The sequence below is a fragment of the Geotrypetes seraphini genome, chromosome 14, assembly GCF_902459505.1.
Source record: "Geotrypetes seraphini chromosome 14, aGeoSer1.1, whole genome shotgun sequence".
NCBI classification, from domain to species: domain Eukaryota; kingdom Metazoa; phylum Chordata; class Amphibia; order Gymnophiona; family Dermophiidae; genus Geotrypetes; species Geotrypetes seraphini.
In genome coordinates, this window is record NC_047097.1 from 32,918,503 (window position 1) to 32,931,643 (window position 13,141).

At 40.4% G+C, this 13,141-nt stretch overlaps 1 protein-coding gene and 1 long non-coding RNA gene across 2 annotated transcripts in view; one reads left to right on the top strand and one right to left on the bottom strand.

The window, feature by feature from the left end:
* Positions 1 to 5,150, bottom strand: part of LOC117348619 — a 118,298-nt gene extending 113,148 nt beyond the window's left edge. The window contains exon 1 of the long non-coding RNA XR_004537011.1: positions 4,714 to 5,150. This is a non-coding gene — a long non-coding RNA (uncharacterized LOC117348619). The remainder of the gene's footprint in view (positions 1 to 4,713) is intronic.
* Positions 5,151 to 5,208: 58 nt separating this feature from the next.
* MFAP1 (microfibril associated protein 1) overlaps positions 5,209 to 13,141 on the top strand; it is a 30,909-nt gene continuing 22,976 nt past the window's right edge. The window contains exons 1-2 of the mRNA XM_033920943.1: positions 5,209 to 5,400; positions 12,105 to 12,324. Coding sequence (XP_033776834.1) covers positions 5,319 to 5,400; positions 12,105 to 12,324 — 302 coding nt within the window. The 5' untranslated portion in view covers positions 5,209 to 5,318. The remainder of the gene's footprint in view (positions 5,401 to 12,104; positions 12,325 to 13,141) is intronic.

Here is a 13,141-nt window from a genome sequence, read left to right on the forward strand (position 1 = left end):
AAGGCAAGGCGGATGATGGGATGTATCAATAGAAGCTTCGTCAGCCGTAAACCTGAAGTCATAATGCCACTGTACAGAACCATGGTGAGACCTCATCTGGAATACTGTGTGCAATTCTGGAGGCCGCATTACCGTAAAGATGTACTTCGAGCTGAATCAGTCCAGCGAATGGCCACTAGGATGGTCTCCGGACTCAAGGGTCTCTCATACGAGGAAAGACTGGGCAAGTTGCAGCTCTACTCTCTAGAGGAGCGCAGGGAGAGGGGTGACATGATTGAGACATTTAAGTACATCACAGGTCATGTCGAAGTGGAAAACGACATATTCTTTCCTAAGGGACCTTCAGTCACAAGGGGGCACCCGCTCAAACTCAGAGGAGGGAGATTTGGTGGTGACACCAGGAAGTATTTCTTTAAAGAAAGGGTGGTGGATCACTGGAACAAACTACCGGTGCAGGTGATCAAGGCCACTAGCGTGCTCGACTTTAAGAATAAATGGGACATCCATGTGGGATCTCTACGTGGGTCGAGCAGCACTCTGACTTAATGGGGTGGGACAGTAGAGTGGGCAGACTTGATGGGCTATAGCCCTTTTCTGCCGTCATCTTTCTATGTTTCTATTAAAGCCTATACCTTGAAAAAATTCTTATAAATTTCTCCCTTTAATTTCCATTTTTTTCTCACGTGGATTAAAAACTGATTGATGGATAGGAAACAGAAAATGGGGGTAAATGGACAATACTCGGACTGGAAAAGCGTCAAGAGTGGAGTGCCACGGAGAAGCAAGATGGCCGCGGTGCAGTGAGGACGCTCACGATCGGTTCTCCTGCTTGAATTTGTTTCCTTCGAGAGTCGGGCTATTTTTATAGCTTGATATGCCGAAAAGAAGGGGAAGAGTGGCTGCCACAGCCCGGCAGGCTGAACTTACCCCGGGAAGACAGGAGACGATCCCGAGCTTCTTTTCTTCTTCACCTTCTGGGCGTAAACTCGAAATCCTGAAACAGGTCATTTTGGCTGTCTTTTGTCTGTAGTTGTGGACCAGCTCCCGGCGCTTCACAGGTGAATACTGAGCAGAAGTATTCGTTTAGTAGTTCTGCCTTGGTAGAATCAGATTCTGCAAAGTTTCCGTCTGATTGCCTGAGGCGTTCTATCCCATCTTTGTTTCTCTTCCTGTTGCTAATGTACCTGAAGAAGGATTTATCCCCTTTTTTAATGTTCCGTGCTAGATCTTTTTCTGTTTGGAGCTTAGCCTCTCTGACTGCTTTTTTGACAGCTTTAGATCTGACCAGATAGTCTTCTTTTGCCTCCCTCTTCCCAAGATGTTTGTAGGTGATAAATGCTTCTTTTTTCTTTTTAATGAGTTTCGAAATTTCCTTGTTGAACCATTGTGGTCTTTTGTTTCTCCGGCGTTTGCTTACTGTATTTATGTAGCGGTTAGTTGCCTCGTTCAGGATGGATTTCAGATTTGACCACATAGTTTCCGGATTGTCGGTTTCTGCATGGTTATGCAGCTCTCGATGGACAAAGTCTCCCATGTTGTTGAAGTCTGCGCCCCTAAAGTTGAGGACCCTCGTCGCTGTGTTCGATTTAGAGAAGCCTTTCCTGAGGTTGAGCCATACCATGTTATGATCACTGGAGGCCAGCGTGTCCCCTACTGATACCTCCGAGACACTGTCTCCGTTGGTGAGTACCAGGTCCAGTATTGCCTGTTCCCTTGTGGGTTCACTCTGGAATCCATTTGGACTGCTTTAGACTTCTTATACAAATTATGTGCGGAAACTCTTCCTTTGGTAAATGCACATAATGTAAGGATTGACTCTATGCAGGAGGAAATAAAATCTCAGGGGGAAAAGATAGATTGCCTGGACCAACGGGTCCAAGGTATTCAATCAACACAGCCTACCTTAATGAAGGACAAATTGCTATTAGTAAGGAAAGTAGAAAACTTGGAAAATTATACTAAAATGTTGAACTTAAGTTTACTTAACTTTCCTAAAACTTTAGCAATGATGCCTAAAGATTTATTTTATAAATTTCTGAAAGAGATATTTAAATACCCTGAGAATGGTTTTCCTCCATTACACAAAGTTTATTACCTTCCAGTTTCAAAGAAGGCTTCTAAAACAGGCTTCAACTAATTTAAGTCCTATGGATGTTACGAAAATCTTGGAAACCTCAGAGGATGAAGTCATTTCATATTCTATACTTCTGGTGACATTTGTCTTTCAGCAAAATAAGGAGGCACTTCTTAGGCTGTTCTTTATAGACTCTAAGATTTCTATGTTTCCGGATATATCTAAATTAACTCAATCCCGAAGGAAAGAGTTCCTGGAAATGAGACAATTTGTACTATCTTTGGGGGCTAAGTTTCAACTTAGATATCCCTGTAAATGTTTGATCTTGTTGGATCAACATTCATATAATTTTTTTGATCCCCCGCAGTTACGATTTTTTTCTTGAGGCTAAAGGAGTAATGCTGTCCAGGGTTCCCACAGTGGAATAAGGTCTAGTTTTCATTTATTTGAAGAAGTAACACTGCATTTTTGTATGGTATTATAAATTTCTGTATAATATAAGGCCTTATCAATGTGAATTGCTTTTCCTATAATGTGGACTTTTGTTTGAGAGATGATTGATACTGTAATGGAAGTTGTTTAGTTCTTTTCTTTTCCTTTTAATCAATATGTTTAATCTCTCTTTCCTATATACATACTGTATGAATGTATATTTATAAAATTAAATAAATAATAATTAAAAAAAAAAAGAGTGGAGTGCCGCAGGGTTCGATGCTTGGACCCGTGCTGTTCAACATATTTATAAATTACCCGGAAATTGGTACGACGAGCGAGGTGATTAAATTTGCAGACGATACAAAGTTATTCAGAGTAGTAAGGACGCAGAAGGACTGCGAAGACCTGCAATATGACATAAACACGTCGAGAAATGGGCTGCGACATGGCAAATGAGGTTTAACGTGGATAAGTGCAAGGTGATGCATGTCGGTAAGAAAAAATCTTATACACGAAAACAGGATGTCCGGTGCAGAACTTGGATAGACCCCCTAGGAAAGAGACTTGGGAGTACTGGTCGACAAGTCAATGAAGCCGTCTGTGCAATGTGTGGCAGCGGCGGTGAAAAGGGCGAACCGAATGCTAGGAATGATTAAGAAGGGGATCACGAACAGATCGGAGAAGGTTATCATGCTGCTGTACCGGGCCATGGTATGCCCCCTTCTTCCAGAGAAGAGGAACTAAAATGGTTAAGGGACTGGAGGAGTTGCCGTACAGTGAGAGATTAGAGAAACTGGGCCTCTTCTCCCTTGAAAAGAGGAGACTGAGAGGAGACTGCTGGGAACGATGGACCACTGGTCTGACCCAGCAGCGGCAATTCTTATGTTCTTAAATTATGCCACTTACAAAAATGATAAGTGCATTATCAAATTTTTAAATAAAACTTGGAAAGTTGCAAAACCATGATTGATATCTTCTGTAGTATGCTTGCAAGCGCAGATGGAGTATCCTACAGTTCAGTATACTATCCCTATTGCACTGGAAATTCTGTTATAGAATACTAGCATAAGTCAAAATTTAAGTACCAAAATTTAGGCATTTCCATGGCAGGTGTAAATGGAGGAATGGTCTATTGGTTAGAGTAGCTGCCTCAGCACCCTGAGGTTTTATTTATTTTATTTATTCGATTTTCTATACCGTTCTCCCAGGGGAGCTCAGAATGGTTTACATTAATTTATTGAAATACTCAAGCATTTCAATTTCCACTGCAGCTTCTTGTGATTCTGGGCAAGTCACTTACCATTTCATTGCCCCCAAATAAACTGTTTTGATTGTATAAACCACATAGAAAAAGCAGCATATGAAGACCCATTCCCTTTTACTTTAGCACTATTCTAAAACATGCATACATATTTGTGGGAGATGCCCATGTGAATATTCCTTTGCATTTGTGTACTATATTTATTTAAAAACATTATATTCCACGTATACCTAAGCAGATTACAAAAACAAAACAAACCCGAACTTAATCATATGATAAAAACACCCAAAAAAATATAAAACACAATAAAACAAAGCAATATACTGATAAAATTTCCATTAATCCCTTCCTTCAGTCAATACTTCTTATAGTACTGTATAATATTTTAAGACTAATTTTTATTTGTGTTTTAAGAGCTGTACACCGCTTAGAAATTTGAATTAGCGGTATAAAAAATGTTTTAATAAACTTGAACCACTTAAAAAGTTTATATGAAAAGAGATGCTTTTAATAATTTTCCAAAACTCTGAAAGTGCAGAGGAATGGGCCTGCCGGGGGGGGGGGGGGGGGGAGGCATAAGCAGCCTATTTACAGTGCCTCCTTTGTTGCTTTGGGGGCTGGAGAGAGGGAAGGAGGACTTTTTTGCCAGTTGGTTGAGTACTGATTAATTGGGATTCAACTGTATAAGTTATGAGCTATAGAATGTTGGTTAGCAGCAAATCAGCACTAAACCTGTGAAACTGTACCATTCCCAGCCTAGCTTCTAATATTGTAGAAGAAATGGGGTTTACATTTAGGCACCGACATAATGGAAGGAGGGGGAGAAGAAGCACTTTAAGAAAAGGGTGCACAACGAAGAGCAGCAAAAGTCCAAAATTCATTCAGTGGGTACTTTTGGAAAACGATTTCCATGGCCACATATTTCTTTTATCAATTTCCATACCGTTAGAAATGGAAACGGCAACCCTCAGCGTCAATGTCCAGAGAAATGCATCAACGAATACAGTGAAATACTAAACGAGGCCTCTTCAACTGGCTGAGCAGCTTTTCCATGTTGACGGTCGGTTGTATCACGGCTTTCTAACAAACCTCCAAAAAGCTCGAGTACATTTTATACTACACCTAACACTAAGACCACTCTGGTCTGCGCTCAGGGCCTCCCCAGGTCCCCCTTCCTGGCCGCAGAGTTTAAGATAGTAACTTTTATACGAGCCACTAGTTTCCTCACTTTTTAGAAGAGGAAAATGGTCTCGTTCTCCAGTCGAATTTCCGCAACTAACACCAGGGCACATTTTTGCACATGGCGGGCTTTAACACTTTGAAGCGCGTGGCATCAGCTGAACTACGTCTGGCAAATCGCACGTGCCCAGCTGTCAGCGCAACGCGTCAGCGAGCAACCAGCTGCGCCCCAAACCCCGCCCCTTCCTACAGACCTAGCCGGAAGTGCGTCGCGGGCGGCCGTGACGTCATCGCTCCGTCGGGACGCCGAGCGACGGTTTGGGAAAGCAGCTCTTTTGCGCTCTCGCGCCGGGTCCGATCACCGTCGCCATGGCGGTCCCCAGCGCCCTCAACACCAAGCAGCCGCCCATCCAGTCCACGGCCGGAGCCGTGCCCATCCGCAATGAGAAAGGTAGGCCGCGGCCGGCCTCACGTAGACGCCGGGAGGGCTCTTGGGGTGAACGGAAGGGTCGGGGAGTCGGTTCGGAGCGTCTACACAGGTTATAAAACGTGGGCGCTCTGCGCTGCTGTTTCACACAAATCAATGGTCCTCAGCAAACCTTCTCTTGAACGAAAATGGAGGCACAATAAAACACTCATCAATCTTAATAAATTCAAGGAACATGCCACATATTACAGATCCGAAATTAATAGAACCAAAAAAGAATATTATACCAAACAAATTAAGAAGGCTAAAAACTCCTCCACTTAAAGTCTCACAATGCCCCTTCTTTCAATCCTCCTCCCCCCTCTTCCTCCTTGCAGTTCGTAATTCTATGATCAATTTGGCATGTAACCTCTTGTAATTTGTTCTAACCAATGTGAACCGCCTAGAACTCTTCTGGGTATGACAGTATACAAAAATAAAGTTATTATTATTATTATAGCAATAGTTAAATCCTTAACAACAAAGAAAAAAGAAATGAACAAATCCAATCTTACACCTTCAGCACAAGCCTTCGCCACTTACTTTCTAGACAAAGTACACAAAATTAGAGACACTTTCCCGCTTATCTCTACTCCTAGCAACTCTGCAGATTATGTCGACTCTAACACTTCAACTAACTTGTCCTATTCCAAATGCTCTCGCTTCACCCTTCCTAGCTTGGAGGAAATACAAAGATGTATTAATTTACTTAATCTAAAAGGGACTAGCATAGAGGTTATCCCTCCTTTCCTTTTAAAATGATTTTTTTCTACTTTTGGCCCTTACATTAAAGACCTGGTTAATTCCAGTTTATCATCAGGATCTCCGCCAAAGATTAACATGTTTGTATCTCCCCACCCCACATTACATGGCAGTTCTATAGATTGGTCCTAGCACTTTTCCAAGTTTTATTAAAATTTGATATAGTCTCCTATTAAAAATATTTCTAGGTGAAATACAAAAATAAAAATGTTACAATGTTAAAGTACATCAACATAATTCCAAACTAACTAGACATATTGCAACATGGAGGGAAGAAGGGGAGGAACTACATTCATTATAAGATAAACAATTAAGGTAAGAACATGCTCACCTGTGTAATAGCACTACATGCTACTTCTATAAAATAGCATATAAGGGCCTTAGCTTGTAATAGCACATGTGTGGGGGGGGGAGCATGGTGCCATTCTATGTGCATAACATGGAATACTATAGTTTCTGTGGATTAAGCTGGTGTAGAAATATCAGTTTGGGTTTATGCGACTATTCTATAATGGCATCTTAGCACACAGATGCCATTATAGAATTGGTACTCAGTGTATGGCGTCGGTGTTCCAAGTTATAGAATTGCCCCTTTGTTGTTTTTTTTTATGGTGGTCACATGACTGTGTAAAATTTTGTTCTTGATCATTCTTCAGCTGTTTATTCTGTACATGCATTTTACATGAATTGGGGTAATACCTGTATGTAACTTATGATGACAGTCTGCACAGTAACATTCTTATTTATCTGCCATCTTATTGGTGTGTGTGACAAAGTAGGAATAATTTTTAAAAATTTTGGTGCCCTTATACTGAGCCCCATTGGGTGTTAATGCATGCCTAACAAAACCAAATTTGAATACCTAGAGACATGCTCGGGCATCTGGCAGTAACTTCAAAATGTGTGCACTGTCAATTTTTCTAATTTTTTTTGAGAGTGGGCATTTCTGTGCTAATGAGTTAGCACAGCTACATTACTGCACACTAACTTGCTAACGCACGGATACCGCACGAACCCTTACTGCTTACAATGTGTTGTAGTAAGTGCTTATGCTAATTAAAAAAAAAAAATGGCCGCATGCTAGCAGTAACATTAGTACATGGTCATTAATAGAAAAAAAGTTATGGAACAACTACTCGTATATTAACAGATGTGTTAAAAATAGCCCTTGTGCATGGGAAAGGCCTGTGTAAGAGTGCTAAGATCACTTTTTACCACAGCTTTGTTAATATTACTGTTGTAATTAAGTGATCCATTGACTTTCAAGTCATTGACTAGGTTTGATACCTCATTCTCAGTTTTAAAAGAAAGCTGTTCTTTTGGCGTACTATACAATTTAAAAAAAAAAACCTTAGTGGCAGTATTCCTAGTCTGCAATAAAAATAATCTTATTTATAATCAACTGTTTTTAAATTAATTTAGCTCCCTTGTAATGTTTCTATATTTCTGAAAGCAATCCTATTTAGACAAGTATCGGCAATTACATTTTTTGATTTGGATATGGTTGGTCTTGATATGGTGATAAATGATGTATACATTGCACAAATCAATTGAACAGTAAAGTGTACCACAGTGTCTTATCCAATTATGACCACACTATTAGTAAAGTTATTATGTATTTCTGTTGAAAGGTAACAAAAGTCCATCAAGCACATGTACCTATGCCTAAGTAATATTCTGCAAATATCTGCTTTCTCATCATCCCTTCAGATCGATCCAGATGTGTGGATTTACCTCTTCCTACCAGCAAAAGGAGATTGAGAACAACTGAATGAAAGCTGTGTTCTACAAGGCAACCTGTGCAGCCTAGTCCTAACAAGTATTCCTCAGTCTAGCAGATGGTAGATGGGTTCCTGTGCAGTCTGGCTTGGTTGTGGTAGAAAGATTTCAAAGGGAATAGGATGGCTGAATCTTTGATCCAGGGGTATACCATCATTGGCCCCTTATTAAAAAATAAAAATCACTATTGAGGAAAATTTGGTGAGTGGGCTAGGTCTGGCTGGGCTGGAGTTCCTCTCCCCACCCCTTTTAAGTATCTATAGTACCTAAGGCCTGGAGCCTCAGTTCTCTCCTACTTTGGAAGGAGGATCTTGAGTGCCTCAAACTGGGCAGGTCTTGTCAGACATGACCAGAGAATTGGATAGAGGAAAGAGCGCTCGGTGTGGTATATTTAGATTTTAGCAAAGCAATTGACACTGCAGAGGTTGTGTCAATCAGTATTCAGTAATACTCAAATATTGAAGTGACCCCATAATCCACTGTAAGGGAAATGGGCCCGGCTAAGCCTCCCGCACCTGCTGAAAAGTAGCCAATGCCACAGATTTGTCCAGGTTTAACTTAAATCTGGAGAAATCATCGTACTCTACAATATTTTCCATAAGATGTGACAAAGACCTAGAGGGATCCGTAAGATGGACTAGATAGATCATCAGCAAATTCTGAACCCCCAAGCTTTACTCCTTTAACACTGGGGTTATTAAGAACTCTTTTATTAAAGGGTCCAACATTAAAGTAAATAAGAGGCGACAAGGGACATCCTTATTGTGTTCCTCGGCTGATCGAAAATCCCCCATAGTTTAAGGAGTACAATAAAGCGCCTGGGTTGCATCTTTGAAAAAAACCTTCAATTACATACGCTGAAAACATGAAATCCCAGGATACCCGGTCGAAAGCTTTTTTGGTGTCAAAACTTATTAAAATGAAGGGAAGATCCATTTGTTCCAGAGTGGTTCTTATATTTTTAGTCGCTGTATGTCCCCGAACAAACCCTACTTGAAGCGTTGCAATCAACGAAGGCAAACATCTTGTCAAGCGATTTGCCAGTATCTCTGCGAATAATATGGATCTACACGTAGTAATGAGCTAAATTAAGAGTCGGGATGTTGGCCCGTATGAACAAATTCATTAAAAATTGTGGCCAAAAGGGGAGTTACCTTTTGCTTCAGTAATTTGTAAAACTCCATGCGGAAGCCATCTGAACCTTAGCATTTTTTGTCGCCTTCCTCTGGACCGCTTCAAGTCTTTTTATATTCTTCACCAGATACGACCTCCAAAACTGAACACATCACTCCAAGTGTGGCCTCACTAATGACCTATATAGAGGCATCAACACCTCCCTTTTTCTGCTGGTTATTCCTCTTTCTATACAGCCTAGCATCCTTCTGGCTAAAGCCACCTCCTTATACTGTTTAGATGCCTTTAGATCCTCAGACATAATCATCTCAAGGTCCCTCTCTCCATCAGTGTTTATCAGCCTCTCACCTCCCAGCACATATGGTTCCCTTGGATTTCTACCCCCAAATGCATCACTCTGCACTTCTTTGCATTGAATTTTAATTGCCAGACACTAGACCATTCTTCTAACTTTTGTTTATTTGTATAAAATTGTTTTATTTTTGTCTCCTATTTTTAAATTGTCATACGCATTGAAGTATTTGACATTGCGTGTACAACAAATTTTTAATAAACTTGAAACTTTTTCATGTTTTCCACTCCCTGCAGGGTGTCCACTCTGTTACAAATCTTGATATCATCCGCAAGAAAGCTAACCTTACCTTCTAACTCTTCAGCAATATCACTTACAAACATATTGAACAGAATCTGTCCCAGCACTGATCCCTGAGGCACTCCACTACTCACGTTTCTCTCCGAGCGAATTCCATTAACCACCACCCTCTGGCATCTCTCTGTCAAGTAGCTTCTAATCCAATTTACCACTTTGGGTCCTAACATCAGCCCATGGAGGAAAGACTAAAATGGTTAGGGCTCTTCAACTTGGAAAAGAGATGGCTGAGGGGAGATATGATTGAAGTTTACAAAATCCTGAGTGGTATAGAACAGGTACATGTGGATCGATTTTTCACTCCATCAAAAATTACAAAGACTAGGGGACACTTGATGAAGCTATAGAGAAATACTTTTAAAACCAATTGGAAGAAATTTTTTTTCACTCAGAGAATACATTACATTACATTAGTGATTTCTATTCCGCTGTTACCTTGCGGTTCAAGGCAGATTACAAAAAGGATCTATCTGGCCATTTCCAGAGGAATTATAGAATAGTTAGGGAGAATCAACTTGGTTCATAGGGATGAAGTAGTTCTTCTGGCATTAGGTTGTTTTAGAGAGTGGGGAGGCGTTAGGTTGGTTTCAATTGTTGGGTATCAGGGATTTTTTAAATAGTATGGTTTTTATTTCTTTTCTAAATGTTCTGTAGTCAGGGGTTGTTATCAGCAAAGTAGAGAACTGGCGGTCTAATCTCGCTGCTTGTGTGGCCAGGAGGCCATTATACAGTTTTTTTCCATTTGACTTCTCTGATTGGGGGGTATGTGAATGGAGCATGGGTTCTCCTTTGTCTGGTTGAGGTGGTTCGGATTAGACGGTTGTTTAGGTATATAGGGCTGTTTCCGTTCATGGTTTTAAATAGAAGACAGTAGAACTTGAATTGTATTCTTGCTTGGATTGGTAGCCAGTGTGAGTGGAGGTACGCCTTGGTGATGTGGTCATGTTTTCTCAGAGAGTAGATGAGCCTCAGGGCTGTGTTCTGGATTGTTTGCAGTTTAATCATGGTCACGGGGCAGGGTAGATAGAGAATGTTACAATAGTCTAGTAGACCGAGCATTAGGGCTTGAACTAGGATCTGGAATTGAGTTTTGTCGAAGAATTTTCGCACTTGTCTTAGGTTTCTCATGATTGCAAAGGATTTCTGTATTATTTTGTTGATTTGTGGTTGCATGGTTTACAGCACCTGTCAATCGTCACTCCCAGTAGTTTTAGAGTGGTTTGCATGGGGAATGTGGTTGAGTTGATTACTAGGTTTGTAATGGATGGTGTCTTATTTTCTAGGAGAATGAATTTTGTTTTTTCTGAGTTTAGTTTCAATTTGTGGTCTTTCATCCAAGATGTTATTGTTTCTAATGTTTTATGTATAGTGTTTGTCATGGAAAAATGAATAAAGAATTTGGAAAAAAAACCAAATCCCATGTTGTCTCTAACGGATCTTGTAATCCATTAGATTCTAAGAATTTCACTATCCTTTCCTTCAGCAACAGTTCCATTATTTTTCCAATAACTGAAGTGAGGCTTAACGGCCTGTAGTTTCCTACTTCATCTCTGCAACCACTTTTGTGAAACAGGACCACATCCGCTCTTCTCTAGTTCTGTGGAACCTCATTGAACAAATCTTTAAGAGGACTTGCCAGAACCTCTCTGAGCTCCCTCAATATCCTGGGATGGGTCCCTTCTGGTCCCATAGCTTTGTCCACCTTCAGCTTTTCAAGTTGTTCATAAACACTTTCTTCTGTGAACAGTGTGGTATCTACTCTATTCTCGGATGTAATTTTGCTAACCAATTGTGGTCCTTCTCCATGTTTTTCTTCTGTAAATACCAAACAGTATTTGTTTAGCATGTTTGCTTTGTCCTCAGTCTCCTTGAAAGCTGGCAGGAAGAGATACACACATATATATCTGGACTGATCTGGAGGGACTCAAGGAAATAAAATTAGCAGGTAAAATCTAATTTCATATAGCATGTATTTGCAAGGGGGTGTGCACAGAAGAGGAGCATTGGTGGGTCACAGGTGGAGCTCCTACTTATAAGAAGAACTTACAGCAGTAAGGTGTTTTTTTTTTTTTTTTTAATGCATGTCCCCACTATATTTAAGCACCAGCACATACAGGACTAACTCTATAACTTGTCCTTGTGAATGTGTAATGTTAGGCACATCATACTATGTTATGCTTATCAGAATCTAGGCACCTAGAATGTCTGTCCATTGGGCATTATAGAATAGACCACTAGCGGATGACTTTGAGTACCTAAATGGAGGTGCCCAGTTAGAGGATTGTCCCTCATGGTGATGAGGACTCTGGGCATTAGTGCAAGTAATTAAGCTTTTGTTACGCTGTTTGTGCCTCTTTAATCACAGGTGAGATCTCGATGGAGAAAGTGAAGGTGAAGCGCTATGTCTCCGGTAAGAGGCCAGACTATGCGCCTATAGAGTCCTCAGATGAAGAAGATGAGGAATTCCAGTTTATTAAGAAAGCGAAGGAGCTGGAGATGGAACCGGAAGAGAGGCAGGAGGAAAGCACTAGTGACCCTCGTCTCCGGCGCTTGCAAAATCGTATGAATGAGGATGTGGAGGAAAGGTAACTGATTAAAAATTGAAACGAAAATCAGTGGAGTAGAGGAGTAGTTTAGGGCTTGGAGTTGGGACATGAGAACATACTAAGTTGTCATTAACATCTGCCTGCAATGTCTTACAGCCAAAGTACTAAAGCTTTCTCATCTCTAACAAAAAGATAAAAAAGAAAAAGTAAGCAATAAGGGAAAAAGGCAAAAATAGTGAATTAAAAAACCCTGCAAATGATAAGCTATCATATTCTATGCCCACTTGTGCTGTTGTCCATTCATTTTGGCTTTTTGGAAATCGCTATGGGGCCAAATAAACTGTTTATTAAAAAATCCGGTGGCTTTATCATATGATACTATATTATTTGGAATGTTAATGAGGGTGAAAAGTCAAATTTCTTCAAAAAATAATAAGCTATTACTTATTATGATAGGAGTCGCCATTCAACAGATTACATTTAATTGGAAAAATTGGAGTAGATTACTACAGTTTCTGGTGGAATTCTTTGCTACACAGAAAGGAAATTTTAGTAAATTTCAAGATATTTGGGGTCCATTAACAGAATATTGTAATGAATAGATAACATTTTCCCTTATAATAATATAATTGCAAAGGAAGGGAGGGGGGATTTCTACTCTTTTATTTAATGTTTTGATCAATAGAAAAGAATATATTATATGGTATTCGTGGTAGCATATGTTATGGTAGGGAACATAAGAAATGCCTCTGCTGGGTCAGATCAGAGGTCCAACGCGCCCTGCAGTCCGCTCACGCGGCAGCCCATCAGATCCAGGACCTGTACAGTAATTCTCTATCAATACCCTTCAATCCCC